The 17,903-nt window shown below is 30.7% G+C and overlaps 1 protein-coding gene across 6 annotated transcripts in view; it reads right to left on the minus strand.

Annotated features, from left to right (window-relative positions):
- The window catches only part of TNRC18 (trinucleotide repeat containing 18), a 454,956-nt gene that overhangs the window by 333,394 nt on the left and 103,659 nt on the right, over nt 1–17,903 (minus strand). For all 6 annotated transcript variants that reach the window (XM_089684713.1, XM_089684717.1, XM_089684716.1 and 3 more), the window contains exon 6: nt 16,764–16,963. In XM_089684713.1, coding sequence (XP_089540839.1) covers nt 16,764–16,963 — 200 coding nt within the window. The remainder of the gene's footprint in view (nt 1–16,763; nt 16,964–17,903) is intronic.

Below are 17,903 nucleotides of genomic sequence, written 5' to 3' on the forward strand. Positions count from 1 at the left end.
CTGAGTAAAAAAAAAAAAATGTTTTTGCAATTTCCAAAAACTTGTGGAAAAAAATAAATCTTCCATGGACTCAATATGCCTCTCAGCAGATAGCTTAGGGTGTCTACTTTCCGAAAAGGGGTCATTCGGGGGTGTTTACATTGTGCTGGTATTTTAGCGCCTCAAGAAATGTGATGGGCAGTCAGAAAGTAAAAGTTGTGTTAATTCCATTATCTATACCATAGTTTGCAGATGCTATAATTTTCACACAAAGCAATCAATATACACTTATTGAGATTTTGTTTAACCAAAAACATGTAGCAGGATACATTCTGGCCTAAATTTATGATGAAATTTAGTTTTTGGGACATTGTTTATGACAGAAATAAGAATATATAGTTTTCAAATTTTTTTTTTTTTAACCACTTCCCGACCGGCCGTTGCATATAAACGGCCAGACGGTGGCAGTACAGGGTCGGGTGGCCGTTTATGAACGGCCTCCCCGCACCTTGCTTGTGCGCGCTCCCTGGGAGAGCGGAGCACCGCGATCCGGTGCCCGCTGTGTCCTCCGGACACAGTGAAACACCGATCGTCGGACGGGTCCTCTGTACGAGGTCCCGATCATGTGATCACTGATTGGTCAATCAGTGATCACATGCAAAGTAGTAAGCAAGATGTCACTTGTGACATCATTGCTTACTACGTGTGAAATCTGTGAATGATCACAGAGGTCACATGGTACAAGGCTATTCACAACAGCCTTGTACCATGTGACAAGCTGTGACCAATCACAGCTCACTCTGTATTTCTCAATGAGTGCAGGAATGCACACAGAGAGAAAGAGAAATGATTGCTTTTACATCCTATATGGGTGTAAAAGCAATCATTGTAAAAAAAAAAAAAAAAAACTTCATCACCCCCCACAAGTAGTACAGTGTCACCATGGTGACACTGTACTGCTAGGGTGACAGTATGTACAAAAAAAAAAATAAAAAAAATAATATAAAAAAATAAAATAAAAATGTAAAAAAAAATGTTTAAAAATTATAATTTTTGGTTATAAACTAATTTGTTTTTGTTTGTTTATTTACTAAAAAGATAACGAAATACATTTTGGCAAAGATTTATGATGAAATATTATTTATTTGCAAAATTTTATAAAAAAAACACTTTTGTTCAAAATTTTTGGACTTTTTCATTTACATAGCAAAAAAAATAAAAATCCCAGCAGTGAATAAATACCACCAAAATAAAGCTTTATCTGTCGCAAAAAAATGGTAAAAAATTAATTTGGGTACAGTGTTGCATGACTGCGCAATTGTCATTCAAAGTGTGATAGCGCTGAAAGCTGAAAATTGCCCTGGTCAGGAAGGGGGTAAAAGTGTCCGGTCTGGAAGTGGTTAAACTTTTGTTTATAGCGCCAAAAATAAAAAGCGCACAGGTGATCAAATAACACCAAAAGAAAGCTCTATTTGTGTGAAAAAAGACGTAAATTAAATTTATGTACCGTATTGCATCACTGCGCAATTGTCAAACTAGTACAGTGCTGTATAGCACAAAATGGCGTAAACTGCAGTATCTATACCATAGTTTGTAGACACTATAACTTTCACACAAAGCAATCAATATACACTTATTGGGATTTTTTAACCAAAAAATGTAGCAGAATTTTGGCCTAAATTTATGACTGAGTTTAATATATATTTTTTTATAGCTGAAAGTAAAAAATATTGTTTTTCTTAAAATTTTCAGTTTTTTTTGTTTATAGCACAAAAAATAAAAAGAGCACAGGTGATCAAATACCACCAAAAAAAAAACTATCTGTGTGAAAAAAAGTATGTAAATTTTGTTTGGGTACAGCATTGCATGACCGCGCAATTAACAGTTGAAATAGTGCAGCGCCGAATGGTAAAAAGAGGCCTGGTCATTAAGAGGGGTAAATCCTCTGCAGTGCAAGTGGTTAAATAAATAACTAGTGCGAATGTTGTAATTTTGTCGAAAGTGAAAATGACAATGCGTACAGAGAGGTGTAAAAGTGTACATTCTACCTCTAAACAGTGAAAGAGGTGCCAGCATGGGATACCTTGTAACCAACAATTCCATATTTAAAAAAAATTTTTTTAAGTTCATGTGAGCTACCTCCCAGTTGCCAGGTTAGCTTTTTTTAAATGTAATATCAAATATACCTTGTCCAACCAATGCTGCAGTGTAGGGTGGATGAGGTGACAACCAAACCTATGCACTTGTTTTTCTGCCTAGGTACAAAGATTGAGTTATAGCTACCCTGGATTGTTTATGGAAAATATTCCTGCCTTCTGCCTGGACAATTCCTTTGGTTGTTGCTGATGAAAAAAGATGAAAATTTCATTTGGGTACAGTGTTGCATGACTGAGTAATTGTCATTCAAAGTATGAGAGCGCTGAAAACTGAAAATTGGCCTGGATGAAAGGGGGTAAAAGTGTCCGGTATTGAGGTGGTTAATATATCTTTCACCTCTTTTTTGCAACTGGCATAATTCTTTCACATGGTATAGGTGGCTGGATGCTTCCCCAACCAGACTTGTACAAATGGAATCTAAAAGAACACTTTACATTGATCTTTCCTTTTGGGATTCTGAAATTACAACAGGAGTGCTGCCTGGCCCTGGGGCGTCTGACTGCTTCACTGTGCACAGAGAGAAGAGCTGAACCTACACTGGCATGAAAGAAGTGGGCGTGATATTTGAACAGTGGTTTATTGAAAGAAAATTTTCAGGAAAAAATACACTTTAAAGTGCTATTAAACTGCAAAAAAAAAAAAAAAAAAAAAAAAAAAAAAGGCGCCCCTGCAAGGTAATGTCATAATGGGCTGATATGCATCGCATACTAGCACATTATGTAAAACTTACCTTAAAACGAACCCCTCCAGCGGCATGCTTTCACTGCTGCAGACAGGCTTTCATCTTTACCTGGTCCTTCTTCCGGGTTCACAATCTCTGGCCATCTGACAGGCCGGGCTGCGATGACATCACTCCCGCGCATGTGTGCGGGAGTCCTGGGCCACTGCACACAGCTCTTAAGTATGCCGTTCTTTCAGAGTGCATGCGCCGGCTTCAGAAAAGAATATATCTCCTAAACGGTGCACGTTTAGGAGATACTCATATCTAAAGGTAAGCTTTACTAGAAGCTTACCTGCAGGTAAAATTAGAACACAATGATTTTACTACCACTTTAATGAATTGCAGCGCACACAAACAATATAATACCAAATTTGATGGCAAAATACAAATATTAAACCAAGTAAATATATACCAAACATGTCAAGCTTTATAATTGTGCATGCCCACAGAATGGTGACAAACTACAGTACATTAAATTATCCATAGGTGACAAAATACATGTTAGTAGTTTAGTTACACGAGGTATGGGCCTATAATTATTGCTCTCACTGCCGTTCACAGCAATACCTCATGTGTGGTGTGATTGCGATTTACATGTGTGTGGGAACCCTACTTATGTGTTCACATTTGAGCGTGAGCAGGGGGGAAAGGGGGTGCTTTAAAATTTTTACTTTATATTTTTGCATTGTGTGTACATACAATAAATATAATATACATAACTAGACAATCTACAATTTCTGGGGAAATTGTGTAAAGTGTTCTTGCCGCAACCTTTACCAAATGATTGATGAAATGTAAGCAGTGCACATTGCAAGCCTGATAGTGAGAAATGCATTTCAGCTTGTATTTTGAAGCTCACAGTCCAGCCTCGTGAGTCATCTGCCTCTTGAGTGACCTTTGGTTGCTGCACCTGGAGAGGGCGGAGTAGGCTCACTGTGCTGAGACAGCTGGGTTGCTATGACAACTCACTCTGAGAGGAATGTCAGCATGCCTGTTCTAAACAGGCTTTTTAAACTTGCCAAGTTCAATTGCGTGCTAAAATTAGTATTAATTAAATATTAAAGAAAAGAAACATAGTGTCTTATCCGGGATATCAATTATTTATTTTTATTTTAATTTTTTTTTTTTTTTTAATTTTAATTTTTATTTTATTTTATTTTATTTTTAATTTTATTTTAATTTTAATTTTATTTTAATTTTATGTTAATTTTAATTTTATTTTTATTTTATTTTAATTTTATTTTTATTTTTATTTTAATTTTATGTTAATTTTAATTTTATTTTTATTTTAATTTTATTTTTATTTTAATTTTATGTTAATTTTATTTTTATTTTATTTTTTTTTTTAATTTAATTTTATTTTTATTTTAATTTTTATTTTTATTTAATTTTATTTTAATTTTAATTTTATTTTAATTTTATGTTAATTTTAATTTTATTTTTATTTTATTTTAATTTTATTTTTATTTTTATTTGAATTTTATGTTAATTTTATTTTTATTTTATTTTTTTTTTAAATTTAATTTTATTTTAATTTTTATTTTTATTTTATTTTTAATTTTATTTTAATTTTAATTTAATTTTTTTTTATTTTAATTTAATTTTTATTTTATTTTTATTTTTATCCAGACTGAATAATAATACCATCTCATTTATACAGAAGGAACTGTCATTCCCACTGCAAATATTTTTTATTTATTTTAATTTTAATTTAATTTTTATTTTATTTTTAATTTTATTTTTATTTTAATTTTAATTTTATTTTTATTTTAATTTTATTTTATTTTTTTATTTTAATTTTAATTTTTTTTTATTTTTATCCAGACTGAATAATAACACCATCTCATTTATACAGAAGGAACTCATTCCCACTGCAAATATTTTTTATTTTTTATTTATATTTTTCATTCATAGTTTTTGTTTTTTCACATTGATAAATTAATTTATTTTATATATTTACACAAATCATATATTTAAGTATATTTAATTGATGTAATTATTTGATTATCGGTGGTACACTTATGAATTCATTATATCACATAAGGTAGAATATATTGGAGCGCGGTACACTACTGGCATTCGTGGACATTTTTAGTGACAGCAGGGTTAGCTGAACGTTTTGATATAAGATATGTGTAGGTGGGCTTGAAAATGGAAGAGTGATGGCAGTTTACAAATCATGTTCTGATTTTTCTGATTTTTCCTTTGCACACTCTAGCTGTGCTCTGCTGCTCAATGCATTCCTATGGGAAAATTTCGCCGCAAAAACCGCGATATTTCTTGAACGATTTGGCGAAACGTTCCACAAAGTAATAGCAATCCGATCGGGAACAATCCGCACGTTTTGATATATTACTTGTATTTGTAGTGTAAAAACTGTGGGAGGAGTTAGCGTGGCAAATATGGCTATAATAAGAAACGGAATAAGAACTAGAAAATCTACAATTTCTGGTGAAATTGTGTAAAGTGTTCTTGCCGCAACCTTTACCAAATGATTGATGAATTGTAAGCAGTGCACATTGCAAGCCTGATAGTGAGAAATGCATTTCAGCTTGTATTTTGAAGCTCACAGTCCAGCCTGGTGAGTCATCTGCCTCTTGAGTGACCTTTGGTTGCTGCACCTGGAGTGGGCGGAGTAGGCTCACTGTGCTGAGACAGCTGGGTTGCTATGACAACTCACTCTGGGAGGAATGTCAGCATGCCTGTTCTAAACAGGCTTTTTAAACTTGCCATCTTCACTGGCGATTGCCATCTTCAAACGCTTGTAGTTTTAAAAGTATAAATGCTACCGTGAAAAGGTTTATATTGTGACAACCACAAGAAACAGACCTAAATTTTGATATATAGTATGCCTCTGAAAGATAAAAAATGAAGGCACAGTCGCAGTTTAAAAACGTCCCTTAAAATTTCTGGTGTCTAGAGTGGAGTTTCAATGAACGTCAATGGGAGGGGTGAGGTGCAAACAAATGGTCATATTGTGAAAACTATCAGGAGTATGTCCTAGCCGTGAACATTTTTATAAAAAGTTGGATAGTTACTTGTGAGCCACTAGGAGTTTTCTTTCTATATATAAACTCTATTGTTAATTGATATCATACATAAAAAATTATAAAAAAATATATTTGAAAAATATATAAATAATAAAATATTACAAATTAATTACGAATTAATTAATTGCGTGCTAAAATTAGTATTAATTAAATATTAGATCGCCAGGTACTAATCGCACCCTCTCTAGGTGTATAAATATTAATCATAAATGCCAGTAGTGTACCGCGCTCCAATATATTCTACCTTATGTGATATAATGAATTCATAAGTGTACCACCGATAATCAAATAAAACATCAATTAATTATACTTAAATATATGATTTGTGTAAATATATAAAATAAATTAATTTATCAATGTGAAAAAACAAAAACTATGAATGAAAAATATAAATAAAAAATATTTGCAGTGGGAATGACAGTTCCTTCTGTATAAATGAGATGGTGTTATTATTCAGTCTGGATAGTGTGATGAGTCTGTGTCCACTGCGTGAACCTCTCTCCTCTCTCCTCAGCACAGCCTTCTCAGTGAGACTTTCTCCACTGGCTGCTTGGCTTAGTCCTCCATATATGGAACATACAGAGAAGGGAAAAGAAACATAGTGTCTTATCCGGGATATCAATTATTTATTTTTATTTTTAATTTCATTTTCATTTTCATTTTATTTTAATTTTATTTTTATTTTTATTTTCTTTTACATTTTCATTTTAATTTTATTTTTATTTTTATTTTATTTTTATTTTAATTTTATTTTATTTTATTTTAATTTAATTTTATTTTTATTTTAATTTTATTTTATTTTTATTTTAATTTAATTTTATTTTTATTTTAATTTTATTTTTATTTTCTTTTTCATTTTCATTTTTATTTTAATTTTAATTTTATTTTAATTTTATTTTAATTTAATTTAATTTTATTTTTATTTTAATTTTATGTATATGTTTATTTTTATTTTAATTTTATTTTTATTTTCTTTTTCATTTTCATTTTCATTTTTATTTTAATTTTAATTTTAATTTTATTTTAATTTTATTTTAATTTTATTTTTATTTTAATTTTATGTTTATGTTTATTTTTATTTTAATTTTATTTTTATTTTCTTTTTCATTTTCATTTTCATTTTCATTTTTATTTTAATTTTATTTTAATTTTATTTTAATTTAATTTTATTTTTATTTTAATTTTATTTTTATTTTCTTTTTCATTTTCATTTTCATTTTTATTTTAATTTTATTTTAATTTTATTTTAATTTTATTTTTATTTTAATTTTATGTTTATGTTTATTTTTATTTTAATTTTATTTTCTTTTTCATTTTCATTTTTATTTTAATTTTAATTTTATTTTAATTTTATTTTAATTTAATTTTATTTTTATTTTAATTTTATGTTTATGTTTATGTTTATTTTTATTTTAATTTTATTTTTATTTTCTTTTTCATTTTCATTTTCATTTTCATTTTTATTTTAATTTTAATTTTATTTTAATTTTATTTTAATTTTATTTTAATTTTATTTTAATTTAATTTTTATTTTAATTTTATGTTTATGTTTATTTTTATTTTAATTTTAATTTTATTTTCATTTTCATTTTCATTTTCATTTTAATTTTAATTTTATTTTTATTTTTATTTTTATTTTATTTTTATTTTTATTTTTATTTTTATTTTTATTTTAATTTTAAGTTTATGTTTATGTTTATGTTTATGTTTATGTTTATTTTAATTTTATTTTTATTTTCTTTTTCATTTTCATTTTCATTTTCATTTTTATTTTAATTTTAATTTTATTTTAATTTTATTTTAATTTAATTTTATTTTTATTTTAATTTTATGTTTATGTTTATTTTTATTTTAATTTTATTTTTATTTTCTTTTTCATTTTCATTTTCATTTTCATTTTTATTTTAATTTTATTTTAATTTTATTTTTATTTTATGTTTATGTTTATTTTTATTTTAATTTTATTTTTATTTTCTTTTTCATTTTCATTTTCATTTTCATTTTCATTTTAATTTTATTTTTATTTTTATTTTATTTTTATTTTAATTTTATTTTATTTTAATTTAATTTTATTTTTATTTTAATTTTATTTTATTTTTATTTTAATTTAATTTTATTTTTATTTTAATTTTATTTTTATTTTCTTTTTCATTTTCATTTTTATTTTAATTTTAATTTTATTTTAATTTTATTTTAATTTAATTTAATTTAATTTTTATTTTAATTTTATTTTTATTTTCTTTTTCATTTTCATTTTTATTTTAATTTTATTTTAATTTTATTTTAATTTAATTTAATTTTATTTTTATTTTAATTTTATGTTTATGTTTATTTTTATTTTAATTTTATTTTTATTTTCTTTTTCATTTTCATTTTCATTTTCATTTTCATTTTTATTTTAATTTTATTTTAATTTTATTTTAATTTAATTTTAATTTAATTTTATTTTTATTTTAATTTTATGTTTATGTTTATTTTTATTTTTATTTTATTTTTATTTTCTTTTTCATTTTCATTTTCATTTTCATTTTTATTTTAATTTTATTTTAATTTTATTTTAATTTAATTTTAATTTAATTTTATTTTTATTTTAATTTTATGTTTATGTTTATTTTTATTTTAATTTTATTTTTATTTTCTTTTTCATTTTCATTTTCATTTTTATTTTAATTTTAATTTTATTTTAATTTTATTTTAATTTTATTTTTATTTTAATTTTATTTTAATTTTATGTTTATGTTTATTTTTATTTTAATTTTATTTTTATTTTCTTTTTCATTTTCATTTTCATTTTCATTTTTATTTTAATTTTAATTTTATTTTAATTTTATTTTAATTTTATTTTTATTTTAATTTTATGTTTATGTTTATTTTTATTTTTATTTTAATTTTATTTTTATTTTCTTTTTCATTTTCATTTTCATTTTCATTTTCATTTTATTTTAATTTTATTTTAATTTTATTTTTATTTTAATTTTATTTTTATTTTCTTTTTCATTTTCATTTTCATTTTTATTTTAATTTTAATTTTATTTTAATTTTATTTTAATTTTATTTTTATTTTAATTTTATGTTTATGTTTATTTTTATTTTAATTTTATTTTTATTTTCTTTTTCATTTTCATTTTCATTTTCATTTTAATTTTAATTTTATTTTTATTTTCTTTTTCATTTTCATTTTTATTTTTATTCTAATTTTAATTTTATTTTAATTTTATTTTAATTTTATTTTTATTTTAATTTTATGTTTATGTTTATTTTTATTTTAATTTTATTTTTATTTTCTTTTTCATTTTCATTTTTATTTTAATTTTAATTTTATTTTAATTTTATTTTTATTTTAATTTTATGTTTATGTTTATTTTTATTTTTATTTTAATTTTATTTTTATTTTCTTTTTCATTTTCATTTTCATTTTTATTTTAATTTTAATTTTATTTTAATTTTATTTTAATTTTATTTTAATTTTATTTTTATTTTAATTTTATGTTTATTTTAATTTTAATTTTAATTTTATTTTCATTTTCATTTTCATTTTCATTTTTATTTTAATTTTAATTTTAATTTTATTTTAATTTTATTTTAATTTTATTTTAATTTAATTTTTATTTTAATTTTATGTTTATGTTTATTTTTATTTTAATTTTAATTTTAATTTTATTTTCATTTTCATTTTCATTTTCATTTTCATTTTCATTTCATTTTAATTTTATTTTAATTTTATTTTTATTTTATTTTTATTTTAATTTTAATTTTAATTTTAATTTTATGTTTATGTTTATGTTTATGTTTATGTTTATGTTTATTTTAATTTTATTTTTATTTTCTTTTTCATTTTCATTTTCATTTTTATTTTAATTTTAATTTTATTTTAATTTTATTTTAATTTAATTTTATTTTTATTTTAATTTTATGTTTATGTTTATTTTTATTTTAATTTTATTTTTATTTTCTTTTTCATTTTCATTTTCATTTTCATTTTTATTTTAATTTTATTTTAATTTTATTTTAATTTTATTTTTATTTTATGTTTATGTTTATTTTTATTTTAATTTTATTTTTATTTTCTTTTTCATTTTCATTTTCATTTTTATTTTAATTTTAATTTTATTTTTATTTTAATTTTATGTTTATGTTTATTTTTATTTTAATTTTATTTTTATTTTCTTTTTCATTTTCATTTTTATTTTAATTTTAATTTTATTTTAATTTTATTTTAATTTTATTTTAATTTAATTTTATTTTTATTTTAATTTTAATTTTATGTTTATGTTTATTTTTATTTTAATTTTATTTTTATTTTCTTTTTCATTTTCATTTTCATTTTTATTTTAATTTTAATTTTAATTTTATTTTAATTTTATTTTAATTTTATTTTTATTTTTATTTTCTTTTACATTTTCATTTTAATTTTATTTTAATTTTATTTTTATTTTAATTTTATTTTATTTTTATTTTAATTTTATTTTTATTTTCTTTTTCATTTTCATTTTTATTTTAATTTTAATTTTATTTTAATTTTATTTTTATTTTTATTTTTATTTTAATTTTATGTTTATGTTTATCCAGACTGAATAATAACACCATCTCATTTATACAGAAGGAACTGTCATTCCCACAGCAAATATTTTTTATTTTTTATTTATATTTTTCATTCATAGTTTTTGCTTTTTAACATTGATAAATTAATTTATTTTATATATTTACACAAATCATATATTTAAGTATAATTAAGTGTTCTTGCATAGCAAGGAACACTTATTGTTATCTCACAAGTATATTCTTATTCTTATTAAGTGTTCTTGCATAGCAAGGAACACCTAGAAAATCTACAATTTCTGGGGAAATTGTGTAAATTGTTCTTGCAGCAACCTTTACCAAATGATTGATGAAATGTAAGCAGTGCACATTGCAAGCCTGATAGTGAGAAATGCATTTCAGCTTGTATTTTGAAGCTCACAGTCCAGCCTGGTGAGTCATCTGCCTCTTGAGTGACCTTTGGTTGCTGCACCTGGAGTGGGCGGAGTAGGCTCACTGTGCTGAGACAGCTGGGTTGCTATGACAACTCACTCTGAGAGGACTGTCAACATGTCTGTTCTAAACAGGCTTTTTAAACTTGGCAAGTTCACTGGCGATTGCCATCTTCAAACGCTTGTAGTTTTAAAAGTATAAATGCTACCGTGAAAAGGTTTATATTGTGACAATCACAAGAAAAAGACCTAAATTTTGATGTATAGTCTGTCTCTGAAAGATAAAAAATGAAGGCACAGTCGCAGTTTAAAAACGTTCCTTAAAATGTCTGGTGTCTAGAGTGGAGTTTCAATGAAAGTCAATGGGAGGGGTGATTTGCAAACAAATGGTCATATTCTGAAAACTATCAGGAGTATGTCCTAGCCGTGAACATTTTTAGTGACAGCAGGGTTAGCTGAACGTTTTGATATAAGATATGTGTAGGTGGGCTTGATAATGACATAGTTATGGCAGTTTACAAATCATGTTCTGATTTTTCCTTTCACACTGTAGCTTTCTCACTCTAATGTGACTCAGCTGCCCCCTGAGTGACCTTTGCTTGCACCTGTTACCTCAGTCAGTCACAGGTGTGTGAGGAGCTCTGCTCTAAACAGGCTATTTAACCACTTGCCTACCAGGCACTTATACCCCCTTCCTTACCAGGCCAATTTTCAGCTTTCAGCGCTGCCGCACTTTGATTGACAATTGCGCGGTCATGCAACATTGTACCCATATGAAATTTTGATCATTTTTTTCTCACAAATAGAGCTTTCTTTTGGTGGTATTTAATCGCCACTGGGCGCTTTACTTTTTGCGCTATAAATTAAAAAAAGTGCAAAAAATTTGAAAAAAAAAAAAAAGTTTATTTGTTTCTTTTATAAAATTTTTCAAACAGGTATTTTTTCTCCTTCACTGATTTGCGTTGATGAGGCGGCACTGATGGGCACTGATAGGCGGCACTGATGGGCACTGATAGGCGGCACTGATGGGCACTGATAGGCAGCACTAAAGGGCACTGATAGGCAGCACTAATTAGGGGTCACGGATAGGCGGCACTGATATGCAGCACTGATAGGCGGCACTGATAGGTGACACTGATGATGGGTACTGATAGACGGCACTGACTGGCATCACTTCTGGGCACTGACTGGCGGCACTGACTGGCACAACCCCTGGGCACTGACTGGTGGCACTGACTGGCAGCACTGGTGGGTGGCACTGGTGGGTGGCACTGGTGGACAGCACTGGTGGGTGGGCACAGGTGGGTGGCACTGGTGGGCACAGGTGGGTGGCACTGGTGGGCACAGGTGGGTGGGCACAGGTGGGTGGCACTGCTGGGCACATGTAGGTGGCACTGCTTGGCACAGGTAGGTGGCACTGCAGAGTGGCACAGGTGGGGGCACTGCTGGGCACAGGTGGGGGCACTGCTGGGAATGGGTGGGCGGGGCTAGTGGGCGCACAGCTGATCGGAACTTGCGGGGGTCACTGCTGGGCACCGATCATCAGGGCACTGATCATCAGTGCCCTGATGATCGGTGCCGATCCCCGCTCTGACAACTGCCGGTTCTCGGCAGTACTTTCCTCACGATCTGACAGCGTGAGGAAAGTGCAGCCGAGAACCGGCACTTGCATTTTCCTGTGATCAGCGTGTCATTGGACACCGCTGATCACGTGGTAAAAGGCCGGTGGGATCGGCCTTTCACCACATCTCGTGATCAGCTGTGTCCGTAGGACACAGCTGATCACGAGATGTGATCAAGTCAATGGGAGGGGTCAACGAGACCCCTTTTTTTTCACATCTCGTTGAGGGGTCAACGAGATGTGAAAAAGTCAATGGGAGGGGTTATTTGCAAACAAATGGTCATATTCTGAAAACTATCAGGAATATGTCCTAGCCGTGAACATTTTTAGTGACAGCAGGGTTAGCTGAATGTTTTGATATAAGATATGTGTAGGTGGGCTTGAAAATGAAAGAGTGATGGCAGTTTACAAATCATGTTCTGATTTTTCTGATTTTTCCTTTGCACACTCTAGCTGTGCTGTGCTGCTCAATGCATTCCTATGGGAAAATTTTGCCGCAAAAACCGCGATATTTCTTGAACGATTCGGCGAAACGTTCCACAAAGTAATAGCAATCCGATCGGGAACAATCCGCACGTTTTGATATATTACTTGTATTTGTAGTGTAAAAACTGTGGGAGGAGTTAGCGTGGCAAATATGGCTATAATAAGAAACGGAATAAGAATAAGAATATATATGTGAGATAACAATAAGTGTTCCTTGCTATGCAAGAACACTTAATTAAAAACATAATTCCCCATAGGTGTTCGATTGGGTTCAAAACAGGAGACATACTTGGCCACTGGATCACTTTCACCCTGTTCTTTAGAAATGCAACAGTGGTCTTAGATGTGTGTTTTGGATCATTGTCATGTTGGAAAAGTTCATGACGACCAAGGGCACGGAGTGATGATAGCATCTTCTCTTTCAATATAGAGCAGTACATCTGTGAATTTATGATACCATCAATGAAATGCAGCTCCCTGACACCAGCAGCACTCACAGGAGGACACTGCCACCACCATATTTCACTGTAGGCACCATGCATTTTTCTTTGTAGTCATCACCTTTGCGACGCCATACAGTTTTGAAGCCATCAGTTCCAAAAACATTCATCTTGGTCTCATCACTCCAGAGTACAGAGTCCCAGTAGTCTTCTTCAGCCCTGGCAAATTCTAGGTGGGCTTTTTTGTGCATTGGCTATAGGAGAGGTTTTTTTGTGGACAGCACCCATGCATGCTATTCCTCTGCAGTGTAAGCCGTATTGTATCACAGGAAACAATTATCCCAGTTTGGCTTTCTACTTCTCTGGCTAATTGCAATGAACTTGCATGGCAATTTTCTTCAACCCTTCTCATCAGAAACCGCTCCTGTCGAGATGTTAACTTCTGTCAATGGCCTGGACGTCTCTGTGAGATGGTTGCAGTTCCATGTTTGTTAAATTTTTGTATCACTTTTGCTATAGTATTCTGTCTGATAAGTAAAGTTTTGCTGATCTTCTAGTAGCCTTTCACCTTTCTTGTGTAAAGAAACAATTTTCTTTCTCAGGGCTTGTGACATTTCTCTTCCATGTGGTACCATTGCTGACAGCATGAAATAGGAAGGGGTTTTCTACGCCCTTTTATAATCAAATGTCTGCTGGACACCTGTTTAATGAATTAGACTCACCTGTAGTTGAATTCTTGTTGATTAGGATTTTGTCTAAAATTTAGCTTTGCTCCTAATGCAGGCCATAGATGGGGAGAAAACCGGCTGATTTTTCTTTAAAAAAACGAAAAATCGGTCGTTCAAGCGGCCGACGTTACCAGGAACGGTAAAAAAAAAAAAAACGGCCAATTTTCATCCCGTCTACAGCTGGCAAAAAGTGTCCCTGCAGAGAGCTCCGCTATTTCTTTGACAGTTCCTTGACATTTATAGCGGTTGCAACAATGTATCTATTTGCATCCATTTAGGATACAGATGGTTTTATTCGGAAACAAATAGATACATTGTTGCAACCGCTATAAATGTCAAGGAACTGTCAAAGAAATAGCGGAGCTCTCTGCAGGGACACTTTTTGCCGGACTGGAATTCTTCTTCTTCCTCATCCTCTTCTTCTTCCTCTTCTTCATCCTCCTCTTCTTCTTCATCCTCTTCTTCTTTTTGTCTTCCTCTTGCAGGTCACTGCTCATGCGCAGATTATTTTATCGGTAAAAAGATCGGCCGATTTGCCCATAATTGCCGCGAAAATCGGCCGATCGGCAGAATCGGCCGATCTTTTTCCAACTTTACCGATAAAAAAAATCTGCCAAAATACCGAAAAACGGCCAAACAATTAGCCCACAAACGATCAGAAAATCGGCCGATTTTCGACCCATCTATGGCCTGCATAAGACTTTCATTGAGGTGTAATAATTTTTGCAACATGGTCCTGAATGAATTTGTTAGGAAAAATACTTTGTGTGTGTGCAAACTAACAAATCCATGACCCACATTTGTGGGAGTACTTTGTAATATAACGTTATATAGAAAATGTTGATTCTGAAAGGATAGTGAAGGTTTTCTGACTAATCTGTTGTGGTGTACTCATTTATGCTGAGCAATATTATATATATAGATATATATATATCTATATATATATATATATATATATATATATATATATATATATATATATATATCTATCAACTTTATTGCTATCACAACAAGAGATGATGCTCAGTACAGCACAGGACCTCTATCTCTCCTCTGCCCTACAAAGCATCTAATCAAAAACAGAAGTTACGAAATCCTCAACGCTCCTGATTTCTGGCATCACAGAACGGGAGGAACAATGGTTCATCTCACTGTCTATTGCACCCGATGCAACCGGTCGCATTGGCTCCAGGCTCCCCAGTGGGAGGGGAGAGCCCAAGAATACCGGCAGGAGGGAGGTGACCCTCTTCCACCACCCGCAAAAGTGATCAAGTGGCTGTAAAGCTACTCAGATCACTTTTACTTTGTAGGGAAGCTCCTACTGAAAAGAATGGTACCAAGATCATGGCAGTAGCTGGTATGAACATCTCAGTAAAAGGCTAAATATATGTATAACAGTATTGATGTGGTTAAAGCTAAAGTCTACCTTTTAGAAAAAAAAAATGCATTTGTTCTTGCAAACGAGTCTGCAGAGTATTGCAACCAGCATCAGTAAATTGCAGATGAAGTGCACACACTCCTGCAGACTCTTCCTCCAGCTCCTTGTTCTTACCAAGGTACACACTTTCAGCTAGAGAGCTGGGGGAAATGTCAATGGACTACTAGTGTGGTAACCACCACATTCGTGCTCCAATGATAACATTCAAGTCGATCTGCTGTAATGGCAGATGTGACTTATAGTTTATTCAGTCACACCCATGCAAAAAACTGACAGCTGCTGCTGGGAGAAGAGCACCCTGCATGCTTTTGGTTTGGGGGTGAAGCGGGTCTGCTTGGCAACTTGTTTTGTCCCAAAATATGGATGTAACAGATTCCTTTAACCCAGCGATTTTAACATTGCTAAAACTAAAGTTTGTCAACTATGCATGAAATTTTCAGCTGGTTCCCCACTGTGAGGTCTCATTCACACATGTGGCACTCTCTAACTCCCCTCTGAAAAATGATTGCGGTGGACAGTTTTTCATACAGTGGTGGAGCAATGGCTACCAGGCATTACGGAGGTAATACTGCCACCTCCTGAATGCTTTTTTTTTTTTTTTTTTTTAATGGTCCAGGTGAACGGGCATTTCCTTTTGTAATACTGGAGTACAATCGTAAATCAAACGATTGCGGTGATGCCACATTCGCTCAAATAGGTCAGGTTTGGCAGTGTTACTGTCTTCCAAATGCGGTAGGCTGTATAATTTTTGCTGTCCTGCAAAGCATTTCATATTACCCCCACCCACCACCATTGCATATTTCAGGTGGGTGATAAAAACATGCATCACCTGATTTTACTGCCTCCCTGAATGAAGTGGCACAGATGTCAGCCAAGTCATACCTGAAGGCAAATTGACATGCGGCTTTGAAATCCTGCTACTTCAAGTGAAGTTGCACGATTTCAAAGTCAGATTCACTGTGAACCGATAGTAAGAGTGAATGTCTGCAGGTTTCAGAATACTTTAGATACTAACAAAAAGCAGTGTTTATACATTTCTAAGACTTCCACTGTGCTTGTTCAAATTGCTGATAAACTATCACCAAATGTTACGCTATTATATGCAATCAGAAATATGATCAATGAAGGCAAATTCACTGAAAGACCTTAGAACTTAATTCTCTAATAACTTACCATAGGGATTGTCAGCATGCCACATACAAGGCAATACTCCACTAGAAAGCCATGGATGAGTTGTCAAATGTGAGGTAGAATCAGAAGTCCAAGGTCCTGAAAGTGCTGGACCACCTGTTACCATCAGATTAGAGCTCAGACCAATAGCTGCACATCCTGCTGGATGCATTGGGGAGATGTCTGGGAGATCTTTGTTTTCTCTGTAACAGAATACACCAGATATGACATCAGCAATTTGAATGTGACCCTTGCAATTCCTACCGTTGTCCTAACAAAACCTGGGCAAAGAGGCTTTTGTAAGCTAATTATTGATCCTTTCTGTCACAGCTCTTTAGCAGTCCCTACATAGCATCTGCGAAACACTGTGCAATAAATGACTATGTTAAACGTTTAGTTCAATGTAATGAAAAAACAAACACTATGCAGTAATACTATACAACAACAAACACCCTATGCTAATCAGATCTTAAAGCTATGCCTCTCCTCTGGTAACATACCTGTGGACCATATTTGTGATGACAGAGGCCTGCTGGAAAAAGCATCTTTCTCCTGGCAGGAGAAATGCAGCTGCACAAATCCTCCTAAGCCATGTTTTGTAAAACCCATTTAAGCGTGCTTAGGTGCGTCAAGCCCTTGGGTGCTAATTCATTGGGCGGAATATTAATTCTGGCCATTGAAATGAAAAAACTCTTAAGCGCTAAAAAGCACCTAGTGTAAATATATGATTAGATGCATTTAGACGCGCCAGATATTTTTCTCTGCCAAAACGCTCCTCTATTGAATGCACAAGTGATGTTTTTTTTTCTGCCTTTCGCTTCGCTGCCTCTCAAATCATGTAAACACCTATAGTGTGCATGGCCACATAGGTTTACATGGAGGGAGGTTTAGCAGCAGAAGGGGGTGGGGAAAAAAGCTCAAATGCCTGTAAGAGCAGCGTTTGAGCTCAAGTGTGCCTGAGGCCTTACACAGATTTAGTATTACTATCGAAGGACTGCTAGAAAGCTGTAACATGAGAAAGGGTGTAATAAAGAACCTACAACAGCCTCTAACTGGTACTGTTAGATGGGATACCAAAGCTCAGAGAAGGCATGCCAATTACATGTACAGGAGTGAGCAGTCTTCAGAAACAGCAGTTATGAA

This window comes from Staurois parvus, unplaced genomic scaffold, assembly GCF_062004578.1.
Source record: "Staurois parvus isolate SC_StPar_1 unplaced genomic scaffold, SC_StPar_1.0 ptg000353l, whole genome shotgun sequence".
NCBI classification, from domain to species: domain Eukaryota; kingdom Metazoa; phylum Chordata; class Amphibia; order Anura; family Ranidae; genus Staurois; species Staurois parvus.